Source organism: Nuphar pumila, chromosome 13, assembly GCF_984573655.1.
Source record: "Nuphar pumila chromosome 13, dmNupPumi1.hap1.1, whole genome shotgun sequence".
Classification (NCBI taxonomy): Eukaryota; Viridiplantae; Streptophyta; class Magnoliopsida; order Nymphaeales; family Nymphaeaceae; genus Nuphar; species Nuphar pumila.
The window spans coordinates 18,268,876-18,296,018 of record NC_143261.1 but is presented as its reverse complement, the minus strand read 5'-3'; the positions used below and the strand labels follow the sequence as shown (position 1 = coordinate 18,296,018).

Below are 27,143 nucleotides of genomic sequence, written 5' to 3'. Positions count from 1 at the left end.
GAATCAAAACTCAAGTGATCAAGGAAGGAAGAAGGATTATATCAAGCTTTTATGTCATTTTTGTAAGGAACCGGGGCATATCAAGCCTATTTGCCCAAAGTGAAAAAAGTTACTTGCCATGGCTACTACATCCCGACCTCAAAAGGAAGAGTGCTCATCATCTTCAAATGGAGCTCTCTCATTGCAACAAATCGTGGATGCACTTAAACCTCTTCTAAAAGGGGCTATATCCGGAGCTGCCATGTCAACCTCTTCTCCTCTTGGTAAGACCTCTTGGCTTTTAGATTCGGGTGCTTCTTTTCACATGACGCCAAGTTTTAGTTCTTTTCTCGAATACTTAAAAAATCTCTCTCCATCTTTTGTTTCAACCGCGGATGGAATATCTCTTGAAGTAAAAAAGAATAGGAAATTTTGAAAAACAAGGGTTCTTTATTCCAAAAATTACATTTATACCCAAATTAAACTTAAATTTGTTTTCCGTTTCTCAACTCTCGGATCATGGGTGTGATATAAAGTTTTCATCTAACAAATGTTGGATACATGATCGCCGGTCCGGGAGATTGATTGGGGAAGGCTTTAGGAAGGGCGATCTATACTATGTTGATTCCCTTCAAATTCTAAAGAACCTGTTTTGTAATGTTGTCCAACAAAAGGATATTAATGTGTGGCATAAGAGACTTGGACATCCAAATATTGCAAAAAAAATTCATTTACCTTTTGTTAAAAGTCCATGTAAAAGTGATTTCACTTGTAACGACTATATTCTTAGGAAAATAAAAAATTTGTTTTTTTGTCAAAGATCTATGTTTATAATAAGACCTTTTGAAATTATCCATTCAATTGTATGGGGACCGACACCCGTCCTATCAAAAGGAGGCTTTGCATATTATGTCATTTTTGTTGACGACTACACGAGATATTGTTGGATTTATTTTCTTAAACACAAATATGAAGTTTTCTCGATTTTTAAAACCTATCATATGATGATTAAAAATCAATTTAATGAGAATCTAAAAATTTTTAGAACCGACTCTAGTGGAGAATACCTTTCAAGTGAATTCAAAAATTATCTTAAAAGTCATAGTATTCTTCACCAAAGATCTTATCCGAAAACCCCTCAACAAAATGGATTAGCCGAAAAGAAGCATAGACATATAATAGAGACAACTCTAACATTACTTGTTTCTCAAAACATCCCAAAAGGTTTTTGGGTTGAAGCGGCTTTAGCATCTGTCTATCTGATAAATCGGCTACCTTCTAAAAACTTGAACAATATCTCGCCTTTTGAAAAATTGTATACCAAAGAACCCGACTATAGTCAGTTGAGAATTTTCGGTTGTAAATGCTTCATTCTTACTGACAAGAATGACAAGCTTTCACCAAAAGCCATTGCCTGCGCTTTTCTTGGATATTCTGAAACCCAAAAAAGGTTTCGTTGTTATGATATTAAGAATGACAAGCTATATGTTTCCAAAAATGTGAGTTTTTTGGAAAATGTTAATGGTTTTGAAAGGAGTGAACCCTTTGAAGAAAACATGGATTACTCTTTTTTATTTGAAATGTTAGCACATGATGATGATAGTGATGACAATTTCATTCATAATGACGTCAATGATAAAGAAGATGGCTCTTCCCATCCACCTATCTCCCAACATAGAAATGAAGGAGCATTGAGAGATCCTATAACATATACCCATAGAGATAGAAACAGTTTTATGAGTGCAATTGAAAAATTCAGTGAACCTAGTGAGTTCAATTCAACAAATGATGAAAACCTACGAAGAACTGAGAGAAGTAGAAAGATGCCTTCTAGGTTTATTTCATATGATTCGTTTACTCCTAAACATAGAGCCTACCTTAGCGCCATTCATTCCTATATAGAACCCAGAAACTTCAAAGAAGCCAAAAAGAATGATGAATGGCTAAAAGCAATGGAATGTAAGCTTTCAGCTCTCAACAAGGCAAAGACTTGGGAGTTCCAAGATCTTTCTAAGGGTAAGAAAGCAATAGGGTGTAGATGGGTATTTAAGGTAAAAATTAAGAGCGATGGATCTCTTGAGAGATATAAAGCTCGATTAGTTGCAAAGGGATATAGTCAAGAATATGAGATTGAATATAAAGAAACTTTTACCCCTATGACCCGAATGGTCACTGTCCAATGTCTCATTACCATTGCCTCAGTCAATAAATGGAACATCTATCAAATGGATGTTAAAAACGCCTTCCTAAATGGTGATCTGAATGAAGAGGTATATATAGATGCTCCACCAAGAATGGAGACTCCCAAAGGGAAAGTGCTTCGCCTTTGAAAAGCACTTTATGGTTTAAAATAAGCCCCCAAGGCTTGGTATGATAGATTTAACTCTGTAATGTTAGAAAATTGTTTTTCTTCTTGTTTCACTGACACTGCCTTATTTGTTAGAAAAACCAATGCAGGGATTGTCATTCTGCTCTTATATGTGGATGATATGCTTATAACCGAAAGTGATTCTAAAGGGGTTAAAAGCATAAAATCAATTTTGAAGGATAGGTTTGAAATGTCTGATTTGGGATTTCTAACTTATTTTTGGGGTATTAAAGTAGCATACTCTCATAGAGGGTATTTTTATCTCAAACTAAGCTTTTCTCTGAGATTATTGACAGGTTAGGTATTACGGATGATAAGGTTTGTGAAACTCCTGCTATAGTAGGAGCCAAAATGAAGATTGATGATGGTATTCCTCTCTTCGATCCCACCCCCTATAGACAGCTTGTGGGATCTTTGATGTATCTGAGTATTACTAGACCAGATATCTCTCATGCATTTCATACTGCAAGTCAGTTCCAACATGCACCAACATCAGTTCACATGAGTGCCATCTTGCGGATTGTGAGATACATAAAGGGCACACTAAACAAGGGAGTATTTTTATCCTCTTCTTCTGAATTAAAATTAATTGCTTATACTGACTCTGACTGAGGAGGTGACCCAAATAACTGTCACTCCACCATTGGTTTTTGTGTGTTTTTAGGAGACTCGCTGATTTCATGGAGATATAAGAAGCAGCAAAAAGTGTCTCTATCCTCAACAGAAGCTGAATATCGTGTCATGGCGACTACTACCATGGAAATTGTATGGATTCATCAGCTATTAGAAGACATGGGGATCTCAATAGAAGGGTCCACCAAGCTATGCTGTGATAACAAGAGTGCAATATACATTGCAAAAAATCATATTTTTCATGAGCGGACTAAACACATTGAGATGGATTGTCACTATGTTCGGGAAGCGTATCTGAAAGGAGTTATAGATCTTCCATATATAACTTCAGAATATCAGTTGGCAAATTTCTTCACCAAAGCTTTGTGTGCTCCGCGGTTCAATTTCCTCCTTGGCAAACTTTTGGTCATCTTGCCCTAAGTTTGAGGGGGGTGTTAAATTATAATTCATAAGACAATGTATTTTTTATTCAAACCAAAATCTAAAATCCTTTCTCCACTTTCGTTTCTTTCTCCTATACCATAGCCTCCATGAATACTCGCAAATCCATCCCTACTAATGCCTACATGTCCATTAAGGTCACAACTTTTCATCGGCGGTGACCTTAATGGACATATAGGCATTAGTAGGGATGGATTTGAGAGTATTCATGGAGGTTATGGTATAGGAGAAAGAAACGAAAGTGGAGAAAGGATTTTAGATTTTGGTTTGTCCTATGATATGATCTTAGCAAACACTTAGTTTAGGAAGAGGGAGTCTCACCTAGTAACATTTAAAAGTGGGGTTAATACGAGTTAGATAGATTTTTTCCTACTTAGAAAGAGAGATAGGGGTTGTTGCATCGATTGTAAGGTTATACCGGGAGAAAGTGTAGCTACACAACATAGAGTCTTAATTTTAGATCTTAGAAAATGGATAGACATAGGATAGATCCTAGAATTAAGTGGTGGGCACTGAAAGGAGCTAAACAAGGAATGTTTGTAGAGCAGGTAGTTAAGGAAGCGGATTGGTGTCTCGAGGATGATTCAGAATCAATATGGAATAAGATAGCGGGTGGCATGAGAAAGGTGGCTAAGGAGGTATTAGGTGAGTCTAAAGGCGGTGCACCGCTAGGTAAGGATACATTATGGTGGAACGAGGATGTCAGATTAGCTATTACGGTTAAAAGAGAGTGTTATAGAAATCTAAGTAAGAGTCGTGAAAATGAGAATTTGGAGAAATATATGATAGCAAAGAAGGAAGCTAAAAAAGTAGTTCAAATCGCGAGGGATAAGGTATATAAGGAGGTTTATGACAAGTTAGATACCAAAGAGGGCGAGAAGGATATTTATAGGCTTGCAAAGATGAGAGATAGGAAATCGAGGGATCTGGGTATGGTTAGATGTATCAAAGATGAAACGCAAAGGGTTTTAGTCAAAGATGAGGAGATTAAGGAGAGATAGAAAGATTATTTTGATAAGCTATTTAATGAAAGTCATGCTCAGGATCTTGGAGACTTCTCCATTCCTTTTCATGAGATGAATCGTGACTTCGTGCGCAAGATTCAAAAGAAAGAAATTGCAGATGCTTTGAAGAAAATGAAATCAAGAAGGGCAGTTGGCCCAGATGGTATACCTATCGAGGCTTGGAAATGCTTGGGAGAGAAAGGTTTAGAATGGTTGACAAATCTTTTTAACAAGATTTGACGGACAAATAAGATGCCTAATGAGTGGAAGAAGAGTACTTTGGTGCGTCTATATAAGAATAAGGGTTATATACAAGATTGCACAAACTATCGTGGTATAAAACTCATGAATCATACTATGAAACTTTGGGAGAGGGTGATTGAGTCTAGGTTGAGGAAGGTTGTCATGATATCGGAGAATCAATTTGGTTTTATGCCTGGAAGATCAACTATGGAAGCTATACATCTTCTTAGACAACTTATTGAGAGATATAGAGAAAGGAACAAAGATTTGCATATGGTTTTTATTGATTTGGAGAAGGCATACGATAGAGTACCTAGGGACGTTCTCTGGTGGACAATGATGAAGAAAGGTGATTCTCTCAAGTACATTAATATAATTAAAGATATGTATGAAGGAGTAGTAACCAATGTTCGCACTTGTGGAGGGGTGACAACCAATTTTCCTATAACGGTTGGGTTACATCAAGGATCTGCTTTAAGCCCTTTCCTATTTCCTATAGTGATGGATGAGCTTACGAGATCAATTCAAGAAAATGTGTCATGGTGTATGTTGTTTGCTGATGATATTGTTTTGATTGATGAGTCTAGAGTTGGGATTAATGCTAAGTTAGATTTATGAAGACATACATTGGAAGCAAAAGGTTTTAAGTTGAGTAAGAGTAAGACAGAATATATGGAATGTCGGTTTAGTAAGCAATGAAGTAGTGATGGGAGTGTAGTGAAGCTTGGTGAGCAAGAAATACCGGTGGATGATTGTTTCAAATATTTGGGATCTATCATTTAAAAGTATGGAGAAATTGATGGAGATGTAAATCATAGGATAAAAGTTGGGTGGATGAAATGGAAAAGTGCAACTGGAATGTTGTGCGATCGTAGAATGCCATTGCGGTTGAAGGAAAAGTTTTATAGGACGACTATTAGGCCTGCTTTGCTATATGATACGGAATGTTGGGCTGCCAAGAGACATCATATTCAAAAAATGAGTGTAGCTGAGATGCGTATGCTTAGATGGATGTGTGGAAATACAATAAAAGATAAGATTCGGAACGAGGAGATACGTAAGAAGGTAGGCGTTGCACCCATTGAAAATAAGATGAGAGAGAATCGTTTACGGTGGTTTGGACATATTCGGCGAAGGCCTAATGATGCTCCAGTTAGAAGGATGGAGAAATGGGAAAATATATTAGTTAAAAGAGGTCGGGGTAGGCCTAGGAAGACTTGGATGGAGATGATAGGAAAGGATATGAATGCTTTGAACCTCACCGAGGACATGGCATTGGATAAAAATGATTGGAGGAGAAGGATTCATGTGGAAGACCTAGAATGATTTTCTTTTTTGGTTCATATCGCCGACCCCAATTGTTTTGGGATGAAGGCGTAGTTGTTGTTGTTGTTGTTGTTGTGGTGGTGGTATATTATATATATAAAAGAAGATACATATACATATATATGTACATGTATCCATCTACTTATACATATAAAATATATATTTCTTTAGTTGTATAGGTATTTTAGTCATTTTTATATTTTACGCATATTCATGTTTTTTAATATGATTGTAATTCCTCCTTTTTATTTTTTCTTATTTTTGTAATTTTTTTCATTTCTTATTTCCACCTTTTTGCAGGCTTTTACTGCTGCAACAATCATAACAGCATCCAAGCCAAGAGGTGCCCAGGCCCATGAGGAACGTATAGAAGGGTTTCAAATGGAAACCTTTTGTATTACAGCACCATAAATGTTTATACTTATTATCTGGCTGCAACAGGGAGTTGGGAACAAAATTCTGAGAATCCAATGTAACAAACTCTTCATAAATTACTTCTAGCCAGGTGCAATTGGACCGAAGCCACCCAAAAAAGGGCGGCAAAACCATTTTTTCCTATCAACATCATTCCAGAGGAAGGCTCTAGACCTCCCTCCAGTGCCAAACCAGTTAATCTACAAAATGCAAGTTAATAATAATAAGTTAGAGAAGGTTACTACATCCTCTGAAAAAAAGTAACTTATACCTGCCAACAGAAGATGCACAAGAATTCAGTCTCTTGTAACACAACGTTCATGCATCTCAATGATAATCTCTAGAAATACCAAGAGGGAGAGACAAGGACGAAGGTAAGAGACAGGAAGAGAGTACAGCTCAAACAAAGACCCCATTTATTACTGAGATGCTATGGTTTTCAGGTGATAACAGTGCTTTTAAAGGATTAGTGGACAGATTAATCATAGCCTAAAAAGGAAATAATCAGCCAAGCTATGTCATTAGGACAATTCACTCTGGCATATCTACCAGCACCGACATGACATGGCACTGGACAGTGGGCATTATACAAAAACATTGACAACACTGACAGTCAAAGGCCTGTCAGACAAACGTTGAACCATGTCTAAGCATATCAGACTGATTTTGGATTATATCACTACCTTCGGTTGATGTCAAAAGTCTAAGTTGAAACCATATTAACATTAATATTTTCCTTCTCATCCTGTTATAAATGAACCATGCTTTGTTGATTCTTACATTGTTTCATTTTATGAGGCAAGACTAAAGCATTTTGTATGTGGAGTGTTCGTTCTCACCGCTTTTCTTTGATAATTTCAAACTTTCTCCTGGTTTAAGGAGAAAAATGTGCACTAATGATTGCTAGAAAAGAATGTCACATTACTCTGGAAAGAGAAGTAGATCAATTATAGAGGATAAATATAAACATGAACAGAACATATATCAAATACATCAAACAAAACCAGAAACAAATAACAACCATAAAAGGTAAACAAACAAGAAACATAAATAGCAGAGGGAACTCTATGAAAGTGTTACACATACAACATGCACTACATTCTTCACACGCATAGCAGATACAAAAAGGGCTCAAAAAGGCAAGAAGCTTCTTAACAAACCTCATCAATCCTAATAATTCAGTTGAAGGATATCCATTTTCTTTCCACAATACAATATTCCCAATACCATCGATGGAACTCAGCCGTGAATCATTGTCATTCTTAATGCCCGAAATGGAATTATCAAAGGAAGAACCATCTTGTGAAAGAGGTGCATATAGTTCAATCAAATCACTGAGGCTGCAAGTGCAACGCTCTAACGATAGGTAAACAAAGTCTGCATCATATTCCACGCCATGCCATCTGATGATATTTGGATGATTATCAGCTTGCAGAAGAGCTTCAACTTCTTTGCTGGCTATGCCACTATGTGCACGCACGAGGCGCTTGACAGCAACAAGACGGCCATTATAGATTCCTTCAAAAACCACTGTACCATTGCTTCCTTTTGCAATTTCTTTATTGGACACAAAAAGATTGCCTATGATGCGCCCCCCGCCTTCATTCCCTTTCATAATATTAAGCAGTGGATCCTTATCAATTTTCTCAGAGCATGCATGCAGTGCCTCGGCCTCTTCATCTTTGGCTTGAGGGAGTTTTTCCTCTACATCAGCCATTATGGAGTCCTTAATATAACCAACCTTTTGAGCCCTTTTCTTTTTGCCACCTGTGGAATCCTTCTTCGCTGTATTTGCTTGTTTATTATGATATCTTATGCTTATCAATGCCATTACCAACATTATCATAAATGCAGCAAGAATAAAAAAGATTGATAAAGGGGCAAGTAACATAAAAACATTATAATTCTGTGAAACAGCACCCTTTGTTTCATATACTGTCGTGGCCCATGGATCATCATGAGATTCTTTTCTATACAGTTCATTCTGGTTGTTGAATTCTACTCTGTCATAGTTGGATGGTAACTGTGCTAAAAGGTTCCCTTGTCCCATTGGCAGATAAGGAGAGCGTGTTTTCATCTGCAAATAAGAAAGGAATTTATTTTTTTCCAGTACCTTCAGATTCTTGCTGTGACCCTCCAGAGAATGTTTCTGAACCGTGAGCTCAGTCAATGGTAATTTGTCAACAACATAAGTCACACCATCCTTTATAACCTTAGGACCACGAGTTCGGGAGACTGCAACCCTCGTTTGACATTTGATTGGACTCTTAAAACCATCATCACCTTCCAAGTTAAGCCCATCCACGGTACTGCCTGATATCCCAGCATAGCCACTCTGTGGGTCTTGGCAAATAAAAGCAGCCTCGATCTGAGAAACAGTCACATTCCACAGGACTGTCTTCTTTGGTGCATATGATGTCAAGGAGTAATCTGTCCTCGTGATGAAAATTGGTTCAGCAGGTTTAAGTGTGCTTGATTGTATCCAAGCTCCAACACCTTCTTTCGACATGGCCAGACTTTCTTGGTAATCATTTTTTCCTTTCCCTATCACCTCATCATCATCATCATCCAAACCATATTTACGGATCACTTCCCCGTTCCTTGCATTAACAAGAAAAGTAGTAGCCTTTTTTGACCCAATGGTAACCTCCCCAGCGTCTGATATATGTGGCATAATAGACACAAATTCTTCTGGTGAAAATGTCAGTTTCTGTATGAAAGAATAAATAAGGCATAAAGAGCAATTCTGAAAGTCATCATCCGCATGAGCGAAACAGGGGAAGAAAAAAAATTAGTACATCATGGCAAACCCACCTTGCTACCATGGTTCCTGAAGTACACGTAGAGATCCCAATCTTCACCGCAATATATGTAGAAGTCATCTTTCGATCTCAGTTCCTTTTTTTCATACTTCCCAAGAAGTCCAGATGAATAATCGTAATCATCCCCATAATTTTTAGGCCTTTGGTAAGATGAAGTGAGTGGAGGCCCAGATCTGAATGACCAGTGGGATCGCCCAGACTCTAGGTCGACCAAATGTACTTCGCCATCTAAGTGAGCAACAAGAGATGTTTCATGCTGGTTGCTTTCAGCACAAACGAAAAATACAGAAACAAGAAGGGAAAGGGGATTGGTTCAGGGTGCAGAAAAATATAATGCAGCACGTTAAATTAAAAAAAAGGAAACTGAAAAGAAAAAAAACAGCAAAGTATAATGTGATAAGTTAACAAAAGACATGGAGAAAAATAAGAGACGGTCCAGCAAAGAACCAACAATATATATATATATATATATATATATATATATATATATATATATATATATATATAAACCAGCAAAATATGTAAACTGGTATGCAACCAGATTTTCATAGGGTTTTTTATTTTTTTCAAAATTTCACCGTACGGATGCAATCTAGATGCTGGCTTTATAGAAACAAACTCTTAGATCATCCCATTACAATGTATCAGAAGGATCTTTTGAGGTCTCAAAATCAATGGCTCAGAATTTTAGTAAATATTCAAACATTCAAAATCACATTTCTTGATCCAACACTCGATTCCAAAGCAAATGGATCATGCCTAATGCATCTGTAGGGTTAGATTTGCAAAAAACCTTATGAAAATCTCGGTTCATACTAGTTTACATATTTTGCTGGTTTACATATTCCATTTTCACTATATATATTTTTATTCATATATTTATATATATATATATTTATTTATTTATAGAGAGAGATGCCATGAGTGATCGATTCGAGACCAACTTCAGAAATTAGAAAACTACAGAGTGTTAGCAGAATCTCTGCCAACCCAGTTCAGAAATCACAAGAGCAAGACGTTCTAGTAGAACCCTCCATGCAATTGCAATCATAACCAAACTATGAAATCATGATGAAATTACACTGGCTTAGTAGAAACGCAGCACAATCTCAACCGAGATTGTATTCAGAAACGACAAAACCGCACTGAATTAGTAGAATTTCCACGGTCAGCTCAGAAACCACAATAACCAATTCGTAATTGCACTTCAGACCAATTTGATACATTGCAAGATCAAACTTGTTCGGTAGAAATACAGCACATTCTTGCTCTAAACCATATGCAGAAATCACAGGATCATATGCCCCGATAACACGACAACGGCAACCGAAACCAAACTCCGACATCACAAAAGCCACACCCATTTAGGAAAAAACGCCACGATAACATGACAGCAACAAAACTAATAAAATCATAAAAGTAAAACAGCCAACCATTCACCTTCCGGGCAAATGGCTCAACAGCGACCTGGAACCCGCGCGCACGACTACTACTCCGCCCTCTGCGTCAGGAAGCACTTTCAGCCGCTCTCCCGGAGCCGAAACCACGCCTTTCTGTGCAACAAGAGAAGCGCTCTCCGAGCCGAACCCGAGGCGCGGAAACGCCGAGAAGAGCAGCAGATTGAAGAGCAGGAACACCAGAATGAAGGCCAGAAAAGCCGAACGAGAAGCCATTAGGCATTCAATCAGCGGAAATCAATCGACGCGGATGACTGGAGACGATATAAGAAGGAATTGGGGAGGAGAGAAAACCAGAGAGTACGCCATCGAAGACGAGGAGATCCGGGAGGAATCGAGCGTTTGAGGGGGGGGGGGGGGGAAGGGGGTGCAAGGAATAATTAACGTTAAATTAAGGTGGTAGGAGGGAATTGGGGAAGGAAGGATTGGAGGAGGAGGGAAGAGAAAGGGAAGGATGGAAGCTCGCTCAACGGTCTCCTTCCTCTTGCTTTCTTCGTTAGTCGTATCACGTTTGTCGTCTGATTCCTTCCTGCGTAAGCAAACGGATTTACCCGAACCGTTAGTTTTACGTTTTACGCGTACGCGGGTTTTTAACCGAATCGGAGCCGGTAAGCAAAACCATACCCGAAGTAATAATCAGCCTATCAAGAGTCAAGACTCGGTTCGAACCATGTAGCCGTTGGCTTTGGGTCCGACACTAAAAGACCATAATCAGCCAAAGTTGCCTTCATCCTTTCGGGTTGCTATTTTCACATCTGAGGGTCGGATCATGATTGGATCTGCATCAACTTACATGACTTACTGAATCAGCAATCAGATGCGGTCGGGACTAAAGATCTAGATCCATATCTTTATGTTCCGGTCCTGTTCGAGACAGACCCGTTCCCGACATGTGAATAAATGGATCAGTGCCCAGATATTGGCCAGCCACATTCTGGCAAAGATTCACCAGCCAAGCCGTGAATGGATCAGATCACATTGTATATATATGAACTGATCTGTTGTGAGGCCAGTAACTGAGTTGCTTAGCTTAAGGTCCCGTTGGATTTGGACGAATGGACTACTGCTAACATACCCTGGACATAATCATAACAAAAGAAACTGATATATAATATTTGAAAAAACTAAGCTGGACCTCAATTAAACAAGTTGCTTAAGATTATGAAAATTGAAACAATAAGAGGTAACATTGTCTTTTCATTGTTGCCTTAATAAAAATGAGTAAGAGCATCTAGATACGAGCGATCAGCAGGAGACCCCATATAACAACCTCAATTGACCATCGTAAAAATAATTACAAAAATAGAATAAACAATTACAAAAACACTCCCAAGGATCTAGGGCATCACAGATTTAATATATCAACCCACAAACCATATTGTGCATTGAATTAACTGAAGAATAAATCAAACTTTATTAATTTATCAAGAAGTTAAATATCAAAGACATAAAAACAGTCTATATAAATTTGAGCCATCCTCTCATGACCTAGAACACTGGTCACAACTCTAGTAGCCTCTAGTAGGAGTATCTGTGCCTGTAAAACAGTTTTAAGAAAATGGATAAGAACCGAATTTCTTGTACGAATTACTCTAAAAATTTAAACAATAAAGAAAATAGCATAAACAAATTCATGCATAAAACTCAAAGGAATAACACAAGCAAACACTTACCATAAATACTTTGTCATTCAAGCATTTAACCAAATATCGTGCATAGCCACAAATATTATGCAAAGCCAAATATTCATAAATGCATAAATTAATGCTTAACGGTAAAATATGCATGATTCAATGCATATGCATAAATAACTTATTAAGTTATTTATCATAGTTGTTTTTTTATGCATGTCCCTATTTAAATGCACACAAGTTTAATTTTTACTTTTTCTTAAACCTGCAGATACTTAAAATGAGTATAATTATTGAAGTTTTAAGTTAGGTTTTCAGTTGTCGCTTAACACACAAGTTATATTTTATTACTGGGTTCCACATTTGTTCATCGACCGATATTAGGAATTAACATCATTCGTCGAAATATTAGAAATCAACATCTAATGTTGAAACATCAGAAAAATTAGCATCCACTAATGTCACTTTTTTGGTATACCAATAACTATAGTTGAGTCAACAACACCCTTAGGCAAAGTGACTGAATCTTCCTAAAAGCATGATTGGGAGGTGAACCACCATATTGGGTTCAGGAGCACAATCGCACGCAGAGTTTTAATATCCTCATAGTCTCTCATAACCGCCATTCAAGATTTTCACATTATAGAAGGGATATCAAGGAAGAGATTAATTACATTGTTTGATCTCTTTTATTATTTCAAATAAATTTCAAGTTCTTTACACAAGAACCGTTTTGTAAATCAACATGCAAAAACAATTTTGGGCCCTCACCCTCACAATTTAACAATGTAATTAAATTTTTGAAAACCAATTATTTTCAAAAATAAATTTTGCAATGCATAAACAAAATCAATAACATTTGGAGCAACACATGCGCCTAGCTTACACAACCTGCAATGGTTCACATCTGACCACCAACACATCTCAAAAGTGATTTATGCAACTTGAAAAATTTCAATGAATATGCGACACACACTGTCTCCAAACATGTTCACGATGCACATTTAAAATACCAAATATGAATACATATTAAACCAAGCACATACGCATGCGAATACAATACTTGCATAACACACCATTTATGATCAATTTCATGCATAATCGACCAAATATGCATATGATCACATTTGTGCAAACATCAAATACATTTCAGATTATGCACAATTGCAAACCGATCAAATCAGGATCATGTTCATATATTAATTCAAAAAATACATAATCCAACCACAATCATATACGTGTATCTGCCATCATAAAACCATACACGGCTAGTCCGATATCAGACCAATAGTTGGGGTTGAACCATGTATATGAGTCAACCAACTAAAAAATATACAAGCTCACAACATGCTAGTTGATCTATGTACATGCTCAAAATCATGTACATGGGTTGGCCAAACCTTAAATAATTAGATAATCCGCATGTTGGCTCATCGATGTACATGATTACAATCATGTATATGGGTCAGCCATACTATAAGTAACCATTTATCAGCCTGTTGGATCCATGTACGTGATCTTAATCATATACATGGGTCGGTCAAATCAAAAGTACACATGAACCAATTTATTGGTTGATCCATGGACATGGGTCCGCCAAACCTATACCACGTGGACAGCATGCTGGCGGATCCATGTACATGATCATATTTATGTACATGGATTGGCCAGACATGTGTACTCAAATGGACAACACACTGGTTGATCCATATTATTAATCATAATCATGTACATGGGTCAGCTAGACCTGAGTACACAACTATGCATGTTGGTCTGCATATACATATACATATACATATACATATACATATACATATATATATATATATATATATATATATATATGTGTGTGTGTGTGTTAAACTCAATAAAACTAAACATAAAAACACATGCAGATGCATGAGCATGTATCTGGGTAGATCTGATTCAAAATAATATATGCATGTAACTCGGCAAATCTGAACCAAAATAGTACAAGCATGTGGTTCGACAGATCTGAACCAAATAGTATAAGCATGTGGTTACCAAACAGTTTAAGCACGATTATATGTAACTTGACACAATAGAAGGTATTCAGATGGATGGATATATGTAGATCTGAATCAAGATTATATTTTCAGATATATGTATATGCAACTCAACAAAGATGAATCAAGAAACAATATTCAGATGCATGGTTATGCTACTCGACCAATCTGAATCAAAACAAAATTTATTTAAATTCATGGCTATATATATAACTCGGCAAATCTGACTCAAACAAATATTAAGATTCGTGGATATATATATATATATATATATATATATATATATATATATATATATATATATATATATATATATGCTTGAGCAAAAAGGGATTCAACAAATCTAAACCATAATATATATTCAGATACATGATCGACACATCTAAATCATAAAAAAATATTCAGATGTGTGATCTATAAATCTAAATCACAAAACATATTCAAATTTATAAGAATAGACAAACCTAGAATATATATATATATATATATATATTCATATTTGAATGAACATGAGAAAATCGACAAATGTGCATTCAAAAGCATGGTTTAAAAATCTATATGCATACTTTTAGCATAGATGAGCAAGAAAAATCCACAAATTATAAAAACATTAACTACACTTATATATACATATGTAGCTTTAAAATAAATCAGATTTCCCTTTTTCTCCATAAATGAATGCCCAAATCAATTTATACATATTCCTTTTTGTAAGAAATTAGAAAGAAACTTGTACCTTGATTCGAATATCGAGAAAGATAGGAAAAATCGATTGATGCTTTGAAAAGAATACTTTTCGTTTATTCTTCTTTTCTTTCTTTTCTTTTCTCTCTTTTTTTTTCCTTTTATTGTTTTTCACTTACCTCGTGATTTTTGCTTCCTTGCTTTTTTTCTTACTCTCTCTACCTCTCACTCTCTAGAATATGAATTCTAGAGAGTGGGAGATCCTAACCCCTTTTATAGTTTGTTTAATATTTTCTAGAATTGGGGTGACGTCCCCTATAGATCACTCTATGAGAGTAGAGTTCTACTATGTGTAGAACTCTACACTCTCATCTAGATAACCTTATCTTTTAGATATTATTAAATATTTTATTAATTATTATTATTATTTATTTATTTAGTATCCCAAAGAAATATTCTAGAGGGTGTCACCCCTCTCTAAAAAGCTCTATGGGTTAGAGTTCTACCTCAGGTAGAACTCTACCTCATCTTATCTCTAATATAAAAGTTGATTTTAACGTTTTAAAATAACCATGGATGGATTTTGGATCTAGATATGAATCCAAGATCCAAATCCATATTCAAATCCACATGAATCTTACCTGGACTAGATTCTAGTCAATATGAATCCTAGACTGGGTCCAGATCCATAATAACTTGGATCAAACAAAGCGGATCCGATATGATCCAAATCTAGAAAAAATGTCAAAAAATAAAGTCTGATTATTTTTTAAAAATGTATTTTTTGGGCTAACCATAATCCGATTTCATAAAAACAGGTCACCAACACGATCTACATTCCGAGGTGGATCAAACGGTGGTCATACCTGAATTTCGCTTTTGAATCTTTCTTGAATTTAACTTGAATTTTGCTTAAATTTAAATGTTAAAAACTGGAATTTTCTGAGATTATACATAGCTCAATTAGGTATTGTCAGTGGGCCCTAGACCATGCCCAGACCATGTTGATGTCACCTATATTTTAATTGGTTTTTCATGATTTTATCAATTTAAATATAATATATAATTTAAAATTTATATTTTATGATTATAAAAAATCATGGAAAATATGAGATATTACACTCGATCTGGATTGCGAGACATGCGATCCCATATCAAAATTGCCCATTTTGGGTTCATTTGGGGTTGAGGGGTATTTTGATCATTTTAAGTTTTTATTTTCTAAGAATTTTGGTTCTATTCATCTTAGAAAATATATTTTGTTTTGTGGTTTCGTTTTTGTGATTTTTGGAATCACCCTTGTATTTTTTGTTTTAGTTTTATTTTATTTTATTGTTTTTGTTTTTTTTTTTTAGGTGTCGGATTCTATGGATCCTAGTAGGTCTGATGTCCGTTAGGATTTATTTGTGGCACTAGAGGGTGTATGGAGACCCAGGGTAGTGTTTTTTCCCTTTTTGATTCAGATCTGGATCTAATTTAGTAGAAAGGCCCGCTTGCCATGTAGCCTTTTGTAATTGAGTCTTGAATGAGGTGGCCATTTGAGTGATCAATCAAGGGTCAACCACCTCACTCAAGAACCATTGGATATTTTAGAGGTACCGCCCAGTTGGTCTTCTCCTTTTAAATTAGTCGAATTTCTATTGGACAACCTTGAGGTGCAATGAGAGCCTAGGATTTGAAATGAGGCCTCAAAGAAGGTTATCTCCTACATGGCCTATGAGAGGCTATGCTGCATTTTATGCCCCATTAAATCCCTCATGAAAAAATATTGGAGGGGTCTCTCTCTTGCCATCTCAAAAATTTTGAGAAAAAAATGGAGTTCTCACCTTAGACAAGCCCTAACCGTGTGCACCATTGAAGGTTAATTCTTGTGGCTTCCATTTGGAGCCATTGTTGCCGAGTTCTTGTTGGTTGTATTTTTGTTGTTGAGTCCTTGTTGTTCGTGTGGAACCATTACTGAACTGAGTACCTTGTTGTTGCCCATGTTCGTGCCAGTCCTAGTCGTGTCAACATTGTTCTTGATCGTAATAAACCTTGTGGCTGCTGTGGAATATTGTACTGTTTGTGAAATTGTGATGGTCGTGGATTGTATTCTCATCTTTGAGTGTGCATTGTTTCGGAAGAACCTGGTGCTTGAGTTATCAGTCTTCATCCATTTTTGGTTCGGCTAGAAACTTTGTTATTATCTTGTTTTCCTGCAGGTTGAACTTAAACACCCAATTAAAACCAGATAAAGTAAATTTTGGTTTGTTTAAGGTTGTGTTTGTTCTCGGTTTGGATTTTCTTTCGACCTAGTCTTAATAAACAAATCATATATCCCTTGATATTGGTCCATTTAAAGAGTTCTTGGACTCGTTGGAAAGCTGTCAAACATCTCGACAACTTTTATGTTTTGACTATCACATGATTCGATCATCTCTATTTTCGAAAATAGACTTTTAACTTGGGCTTCAATTTTATGTGGTTTTGTTTTTCAAAGTTCTGACCTAATCTGACCAGCTTGTGGTATTTTAGGCATAATTCTCACGTTTGTAATTGAAAATTTGCATGGTTTATTTTGTCAAAAAGCTATTGATCTTCCCAACAATCTTTGTGTTCTCATTTTCTCTGTTTTTGGAGTTATTGTTGTCAAAAATAGCCCAAAACAGGAAGGATAACTACTCGGTGACTGTTCTGTCCTTCGTCAGTCCACCTCATTGATTAAATCATATATGGACTATCCAAACTCAAAAAATTCTTATTTCTGTTTCGTTGGAAAGATAACGATTTTATCTAAAACTTTTGAGTTTTGTCCATCGATAAAAATAGTCGTTTTGGACCTCGTTCTGGACTGTGACCAGCTGGAGTGTCTCAATGTGACAACATTCTGGTCCAACAGTCAATCCCATTGTTTGATCTGAAAATTTGTGAATTTGAGCTCATTAGAAAGAAGACAAGATTATCAACATATTTTGTGTGGCACATATTTAAAGATTAGGAGAACTGCTGTGTCAAAACACAAGACTGAAACCTGTCAAGATTTTGGATCTCAATTTAGTGCTTCAGTGTTTAAGATCTGTTTGGATCATGGATCGTGAACCGACCCGCAGTTAGTAACGCACCAAAAAATCACAGCTTTTATTGGGGATGGATAACTATGGTATCCTCCAGAAACTGCACAAAAACTTCCGATGTTTTATCGATGTCAATAATAACATTATTCACCAACATATAAAAAAGTTTATACAAAAATATCAATTTTCATAGACTTTACATTCCTCATCTCCTGGCTCTTTCTTGCAGTATTCTTCCAAAGGGTCTCCTCCTTTGGGCAGTTCTAACCCTGGCCACTTGGCTGCCACCAAATGTGTTAAGTCCACGACTCTTTGACTGCAACCATAGATAAATTCCGGTAAAAATCAAACAGAGATTTATATATCATACACGCATGCACAGGTCCACACACACACACACACACACAAAGTTAATGCATGGAACATGACCAAGTCCATGAACATGAAAGCTTTTACAATGGGAATGCTTGGGAGATGGGGAAGGTGGTGTCTATAAATTTGGCCATATATCCTTCATGCTATGCCAACTATGGCACTGATGCAGATTCCCCAAGAATAATAGAATCATTGGAGCTTACAAACTTGCTCATGTTATACGTGATGCTTAAACTCTGAGGAATCTCTAGAATTGTCTGACAAACTAAATTCCATCTGGAAAGAAAAGTGTACATGAAAAAACCTTAACTTCACAGTTTACCTAATTGGTCAAGTTTCATGTAACATCCAGAATTTCTGGATTTGTGGCATCATATTTGTTCATGTGCATTTTTTATGCTATACTCGGTTCAGATGCAAAAACATCTACACCATAACAAGTAAAAGGAAAAGTGGCTCACCTGTAACCCCATTCATTGTCATACCAAGCAACAACTTTTACCATGTCATCACCCATGACCATGGTCAATGATGAGTCAATGGTGGAAGACACATCTGAGCATCGGAAATCGACGGATACGAGTGGCACATCACACACATCTAGTATGCCTTTAAGAGGTCCATTAGCAGCACTTCTGAATGCAGCATTAACATCTTCAGCACTGATACCCTTCTTCTCAACATTGATAACAAGATCCACAACAGAGACATTTGGTGTAGGGACCCTCAGAGCAATGCCATTGAGCTTCCCTTTGAGTTTAGGTAGCACAAGTGACACAGCCTTGGCTGCACCCGTGCTTGTTGGCACTATGTTGAGTGCTGCTGCTCTTGCTCTCCTCAAGTCACGGTGTGATGCATCAAGTAGTCTCTAAACAAACATAGAAAAGATGATTTACTTATGCTGATAAAGAAAGTTCATAACAAAAAGACAAGATTGCTCAATATCTCATGGAACATGACCAATTCTTTGAATTCTGATCTTAAACTGGCAGAAGCAGTGGAGCTCAGGATCTTAGTCATGTTGCATGTGATGCCCAATTTTATCTTACAGGGACTTGAGCATGAAAGTACACAAATTGTTAGGGGTATTTGTGTACACCAACTTATCCAGAGAAGTAGAATGATCTGGGAAGATGTGATCTTCATGCAAATCCATCTTATCCACTACTTTGAAAGTTGGTATAACCAAACAAATCCAATTAAGTGAAAGTGAACAGATCCACTGAGAATGTTATTAAAGATCAAACATCAAAGCAAAGATGAATCTTCCTCTACAATGGCAAATTTTCAGTTCCACAATGAGGCACAGCAGCCAATGGCTTGGATTATGGGCCCAGCTTTGACAAAATTGGTTGGTTAAGTAGGTACGAATTACAAAACAAGATCCAATCAGGTTTTCATATTTAGATACAGGGATTGCTCTGGAGCCTGCTGAGCTTCGGATCTTTTTTTCTGGGTTTCAATGCCTTTTTTACAGAAAAAAAAAGATTGTTTAAATGGTGACCAGATCCCCAACCTCCAATACTTTTGAAAAAGAAAAAAAAATCATGATTTTATGTAGTGACACTGATATTAAATAACAGCCTCAATTATCCATCTCAAAAGTGTCACCATTATCAACATGAGATGACTGGCTACTAGGGCTACAGCACTGTTCACTACATCAAAGCATTTTTCATATGGAGAACTGTGGGTTGGAAATGAGTTGGTCCATACCTGATCACCAGTATAGGAATGAGTGGTTGTCATAGTGCCCTTGACAATACCTAGAAACAAACAAATCGAGTTTTCAGTTCATGCTAACCATGTTACCATGATTTGCTTTTTCATAACTACTCCAGACGAATTACCGATATAAGTGATTCAATTCCCTACCAGTATGTGCAAGAAAACAACGTATTTTAAGAAATATAAAGACTCAAAAGTATAAAGCTCTGTTTTCCAAGATAATGTTTTCAATAAAACCACCCAATGAGGTTGCTGATCACGCTGGTAATGACAGGCTGGCTATCCAGGGAATGGAGCATATTTTCAAAGAGATTGATGTGAATCATGAGTGATTTCTCATGGGAGAGTGATTGTAGTGAAGTTTGAGTATTATAGCATCACAGCAGATCATGTGGATTGTTACTTCAATACAAGCTAAGGGAGAAAAAAGAAATACCATGGAAAGAGATAAAAAGAGTTAATGCTGTCTTCTGGAATTTACATAAACAATAATTATGATTTATCACAGAGAACCTAGTACCGAGAAGATGATGTCAATGGCTCTCCGTCCAAGAAGGTTTCCTTGAGCAATCCGGTTTTCATAGGAACCATGTAGTTGAATTAAATCATGAATTAATAGTTTTAAAAAATAAATGAGGCTTGGAAAACAACCAGAACAATAACACCAATGTTTATTATTAATTTCTTAAGAAGAACTAATGACTTCAAAATGCGAGCAGATTATCCAATTAGTTCTGTCATCACGGAGGATCCCCTAGAACAATTGGTGTCAAATGAGAAGGCACATACTGTTGATGCTTCCAAAGTTAGCCTGAAACCTTAGTTTTTGAAACTTAACAAAGCCAAAAATATCCACCCACTGTACTTTTGCATAAGATGAGATTCAGCCAAGTTCATGAACTCCAATGTTTCTACTAGTGTACGGCATCAACTCCAATCTTTTTATGTGAAACTAGAAAGCTGATTTGTATCGTGTGGAACAGAAGCAAATTCATGAACCTCAATGTGCATAGCTATCTCATTATATCCTATTCATTAGTGGTTTGCTTGAACGGCAAAAAGTTGTATGTGAACATGGGTCTGAAATGTGTCCAAAATGTGCCAGCATTAGGTTACATGCGAAAGCTACCTAAAATTCATAACTTTCCAGAATATTGAACCTCCAGTAATAGGAAGGCCAACCATCAAGTAAATATCAAACTTTTCACAAAAAAATAGCAGCATCTTGCTGTACCCTTTGGTGTTCATAAGCATCACCAGCAGGAGGATAATATATGATTGTTTCTCTGCCCTATTAGCACTACATTGTTTTACTTCATTTCATAAATGATAACTTTTGTATTCTTTGAGTGCATCCAGTGCCATTTTCAATGTCATGGCCTAATAGCATTCTGCTGAAAGGTGTAACCTTATCGTTATATATCCTATTGAATGACAATCAAAGATTCAAAGTTGAAGTACCACTGGCACGGCACCACAAACCAATGCCAAACCAACATTTTCATAGTCAATAATACATGAGCTCATGGAAGCCTAGGCAAGCCATACAATCATCAAAAGAGATCTGACAACTAACATTCTTTTTAATATATTCAAGTGATAAACAGATACGAAAGATATAGATAAGGGAAGAAAAGGTTATTAGAAGTGAATGGTTTACCGAATTCCTCATCCAAGACCTTCACGAATGGAGCAAGACAGTTCGTGGTGCATGAAGCATTGCTGCAAGGATTTACCCATTCATTATCTATCTAGAAGATCAAAGGAACAAAAAATGTAAAAATGTTTAACTCTTATTTCAGGCTAAAAAGATGGCCAATTTGCTCGACTGAAAGAGAAGTACCATCTGTTGGCGGTTCCAAATGCTACTGAAACAAAAAAAGTTCTTAACCTACAAATTGTAAAACACTTTCACAGACCAAAAACATCCTTTTTGAAAAATCCACTGAAGCATGTCAAGCAAAAGTTTGAGGGAAAAACAAGTTGATCATTTCATCTCATTGCTCCTCTAAAGTCTTCTATCGAGAACATTGTCTCCAAGACACTCATTACTTATCTGGAGGACCAATATCAACAAACTCACTGACAAGAGAATGCAGCTTGTTTCTTACCATGTTACCACAGTATGTGAAATTGATCAGAATAAACATCTTTCTATGTTTGGCTTTTTTCTTCTAATAACTAAACCTTTTGGTATTTTCATGTTTCCTATTTCTAGTAGGAATTCTGAAAATACAAGAAATTCTAGATTTTCGATTGCAAGATCTTAAATCATAGTCGCCAAAAGATCCTAGAGTTCTAATTTGCATCTGGAGGAAGGAAAGACCCCTCCCCCCACAAAAAAAAAAACAGGAATTTTTCGAATTTATCAGAATCTAGATGAAGTAAACAATTGTGATTCACCTTATGATGTTGGCAACTTCATGGTAGTAATCTCCTTCATTGACTCCCACAACATAGGTTGGGATGTCGGCCCCTTTAGCTGGGGCTGTTATTATAACTTTCTTAGCTCCAGCTTGGATGTGTTTGCCAGCTCCAGGGCCATCAACAAAAACACCAGTCCCCTGTACCCAGAAACTGATTTCTCAAATCAGTACACCCCAAAAAAGATCTCGACATATGAATATGATTCCACAGTTGGTTGGAAACATCAAACTTGCCTCGATGACTATGTCAATACCCAACTCAGCCCAGGGCAACTTCAGTGGGTCTCTGCTGGAGACGACCTTGATTGGCTTACCATCAACACTGATCGTCTCGTTGTCAACAATTTTCACCTCAGCCTTGAACGTCCCCAACATAGAATCGTACTTCAGCAGATGCGCAGCCTGCACCACAGTCATGCAATCCCTCGAAGGCCGATATGACACCGAAAAAAAACGATATTTTCAAAACGTTGTCGCTTTTAAACCAAGTTTTTTCCCGTAATCATTCCTCCTTTATAAAGCAAATCCAAAATCATCCCCAGTTTTTATATTTTTTAGTTTAAGTGAAATATGGTATAGTGGTTGAACCAAATCTATGTAACCCGAGCCCATCCATCTTTTCCCTTTTTTTTTGTCCTCTTCTTTCCTCTTTCCCCTCCCACCACCTCTATCACCTTCGCATAACCCATCCATGTCTGGCTACCAGCGGCCACCCCACCGGACGGCCTCCAACCGTGATGGTAGTCATTCGGTGTGAGTTAGAGAGAAAATTGGATGAGTGAGTTCGTGTTACAGTAACCATCCGATCTTCCGATAGTATACATATCCTAGTTATATATATATATATAAAGTAAAAAACTTGGTTCATACCAGTAAACATATTTGGTTTATAAATATATTTTAATTATCTTATATATATAATCACTAGAATATGAGAATTGAAAATATGATAACTAATATATGAACCACAGTTTTCATGGATTTTTTGTTCTTTTGTCTTGAATTTAATCGTACTGACTGCATATTTTGTTTTCTAAGAGCCCACTCTTGAATTGTCCAATTTTGATGCATAAATGAGATTTTTTTAAGGCTTTAAAATCAAGGGCTCATAATCTTCATAAATATTCAAACATTAAAAAATCACATTTTTTCATTGAAAATACACATTATGGTAGATTCTTAGCAAATTCTCTATGCTAAGCACATCAACATGGTTGATTTTCAAAAAAAGTGTTGAAAATGCATTGTAATTTTTATGATTGTTTTGTTCTTTTCTCTTGAATCTAATGGCGCGGATGTGATCTGCTTATTTGATTTTATAAGAAATTGCTCTTGAATCATCCAATTTTGATGTATAAATGATATTTTTTTAAGGCTTTAAAAATCAATGGCTAGCAATCTTCATAAATATTCAAGCATTCAAAATTTGAATTTTTTTTATACAAAATACATTATCCAACTGGCAAATTCACCATGCCAAGAACATTGTTGGATTTGCAAAAAAAAAGTGTTAGAAATATATGAGAACTGAAATATGAGAACTATAAATATGAGCATTTTCGATATTTTTTTTTCAAATCCAACCATGTGGATGTGCTGGGCACATGAATTTGCTAGGAATAAACCATTGAATCATGTATTTTCTATAAAAAAAAATGTGATTTTTGAATGCTTGAATATTTATGAAGATTAGAGTCATTGATTTTAAAACCTTAAAAAAATCATGTTTATACATCAAACTAAGATGATTCAAGAGTGAGTTTTTATAAAACCAAGCATGTAGATCACATCGATACTCTTAGACTCGAGAAAAGAACAAAAAAACCATAAAAATAGTGGTTCACACGTTAGTCCTCATATTTTCAGTTCTCATGATCTAGTAATTCTATATATATAACAATATTTTCCGTAAATCGTCTTGAGAAAAACAGGGATTTTCATGATATCACAAGATGGAGAAGAGCGATAACTCACGTTCTTGACACCACCACTGTCATTGACGACAATAACATCAAGTGGGGAGTCCTTGCGACCGTGCCAGCACCGAAGGAAGTTGCGACCGATGCGTCCAAAGCCATTAATGGCCACCTTAAGCTTTGCCACCGTTTGCCCCTTATTAGCACTTGATCCTGCACTCTGCAGTCATCATGGATAACACCCTTACGTTATACATCCAATCCAAGTTGCATACATATTCTAATGCTTGTTTGAAAATTTGCAGGTGAGAACTTATTTATGGACGAAAAAAATATTGGCCGGAGCTTTAGCTTGAGAACACTGGATAAAACGGTTCTTCTTAGGAGAACAAGAGGCTCTCTAAAGCAACCTAATCTCATGGGTAGGGGTGTCAACGGGTCAACCCAGGTGGAACCAGACCTGGCTCCGATTTTTCAGGTATTGTATATTGAGTCTGGACCTGGGTCTAATCGGACCCAACATAAGAGAAATCATACCCGAACCCAATAAGAACTACATGAACCAGACTTGGGCCATACTCAGTAAAATATTATTTTTTATCATTTTTATATTGAAAAATTGTTTGTCTTAATTGGAACTTGGGTCCGGCTCGGGTCTAGCATAAAATTTCATAAACTATACCCGGATCCATGTATTAATTGGGCTTTTAGGTCCGGACTCGGGTCATAATTGGGTTTTCTTATTTATCACCCTACCCGGACCCTATAGGGTTTGGTATGGGTTGGATCTGGGTAAACCCGACCCGTTGACATCCACTACTCATAGGTACAAGTTTTATTTGGCCAATTTGACAGCAAAAAATGTTCTCAACATGGTCAATTTATTAGGAAATGCCCATTGGATCGGGTGGTTTTGATGATTTTCTTAATATTAAAATTTTGAGACATTGTGCATTGTGAAATTTTGTAGCCCTTGGAAAAAACTAATCAAGTGATCTAAAACACTTTTTGATTAAGCAAACCATATAGATCATATTAAAAGAGCTTGATTCAGAGAGAGAGAGAGAGAGAGCTGGCGATTTGTATTGTATCAGAAAGAAAGTATGGCATATCCGAGGGTAGCCAATATTTTCCTTTTATAAATTATCATTTATCTATTTCGGCACCAACAATATACATCCAACATGACCCTTTTTTTTAAATGAATTACGTATTTATTTTCTTGGATGAAGATCAAACTTGAGTATTTACACATTTTTTCGTTGGAAGAACACAATCAAGGTGCGATATGTTAGGCAAACAAGGCATGGTGAACGCATCAACAGGGCCATATCAAGTCAATACAGCTCGCACTTATAACGTTCCAACACATGGTGACACTACATACCACTGGGTTTTGAACTTGCAACCTCCCAACACATGGTGACATGCACTAACAGCTCCTACCAAACAAGCTGAGCCCCCCGTTGGTATGGCAAATCAAAGTTCTTGTTATAAAACAGAAAGACTTTGTACTTTGAATACCTTGGGTGTAAGTTGAGCAGCCAAGACATGGAAGAAGGTGGATTCTCTGGCATTGCTAGCATATGTGGTGCACGAGCTCGATCTTAATCCAGAAAATTCAGCCACATCCAATCTCTGTGAAAAAATGGTGGTCATGGTGGTGGTGAATCTAAGTTAAAATAGAAAAAAATAAATGAAGACTAAAACAAAAGAAACACTGCAAGTGTTCTAACCGACCTTGGAGAAGGATGGGAGGCTGTGGATGTGGGGGAGTGTGCCTTTGGTGCAGAGCTTAGTGTTGGTGGTGGGGATCCTGGAGGAAGCAAGAGCTGCATGAGTAGCCATTATGGTTGCAACTAAGAGTGATGGGTGACCTCAAAATGGCCTGTGTTATAGTTCAATCCCATTCTGGATGTGGAGCTCAGTGTGTGGCGAGAGGGCATGGGATTCTAGATAAGATGGTGTGGGTGTCTAAGCCACACATTTTCTCACCTTCATTTCTCTTTTTTTTCCTTACAGTACTTTTGAGACACTAGATTGCACCCTCTCTTTTATTGGGTTGGGCCACTGACAAATGAGACCCTTTAATAAGCGTCTCTATTGTTATGATTTTTGGAACCAACTCTCCAGAATTGGTGGTGATATGTAGATGTAGGTAGGGGTGTCAATGGATCGGGTTTACAAGGACCCGACCCAGACCAAACCCTATAGGGTCCGGGTATGGTGACAAATAAGAAGACCTGATTAAGACCCGGGTCAAGACCCAAATATCTGATTAATACATGGACCTGGGTATAGTTTGTGAAATTTTGTACCAGACTCGAGTTCTGATTAAGACTCACAAATTTTCACTGTAAAAATGATAAAAATTATTATTTTACCGGTCCAGGTCTGGTTCATGTAGTTCTTATCGGTCCAGACCAGATACCATACCCAAAAATCTAGTTCAAGTCTTGTTCTACCTGGGTCTGAACCAAACCCGACCCATTGACACCCCCTAGATGCAAGGGCTAGAGGTGTTTAGATGGAAAAAGGATCCCATCCTTTGACATATCCTAGTCGTCCAGCTGAAGCATATGAACGGTGAGGATCAATCCAGGTCCAAGTGAAAAA

The 27,143-nt window shown here is 36.8% G+C and overlaps 2 protein-coding genes across 4 annotated transcripts in view; both read right to left on the bottom strand.

Moving 5' to 3' along the window:
• LOC149817971 (serine/threonine-protein kinase/endoribonuclease IRE1a-like) overlaps window positions 1-12,894 on the bottom strand; it is a 45,364-nt gene extending 32,470 nt beyond the window's left edge. Inside the window, exons 1-3 of one of the 3 annotated variants that reach the window (XR_016427409.1) lie at window positions 10,671-12,894; window positions 9,223-9,493; window positions 7,569-9,118 (exon numbers count right to left, since the gene is read on the bottom strand). Coding sequence is in view for 2 of the 3 variants with exons in the window: in XM_089985803.1 (XP_089841929.1) it covers window positions 7,569-9,118; window positions 9,223-9,493; window positions 10,671-10,903 (2,054 nt within the window). In the remaining variant the exon portion in view is untranslated. The remainder of the gene's footprint in view (window positions 1-7,568; window positions 9,119-9,222; window positions 9,494-10,670) is intronic. The other 2 variants (XM_089985804.1, XM_089985803.1) reach the window with 2 other exon arrangements.
• Window positions 12,895-18,126: 5,232 nt separating this feature from the next.
• On the bottom strand, window positions 18,127-26,524 carry LOC149817970 (glyceraldehyde-3-phosphate dehydrogenase B, chloroplastic-like). The gene is made up of 9 exons (XM_089985801.1): window positions 26,268-26,524; window positions 26,052-26,165; window positions 24,586-24,747; window positions 22,846-23,013; window positions 22,589-22,749; window positions 21,846-21,907; window positions 20,174-20,223; window positions 18,919-19,325; window positions 18,127-18,398 (listed from the first exon to the last, which is right to left on the bottom strand). Exons 1-9 carry the CDS (start codon window positions 26,373-26,375, stop codon window positions 18,263-18,265), a joined length of 1,368 nt encoding a protein of 455 aa, XP_089841927.1. The 5' UTR covers window positions 26,376-26,524; the 3' UTR covers window positions 18,127-18,262.
• Window positions 26,525-27,143: the final 619 nt, after the last annotated feature.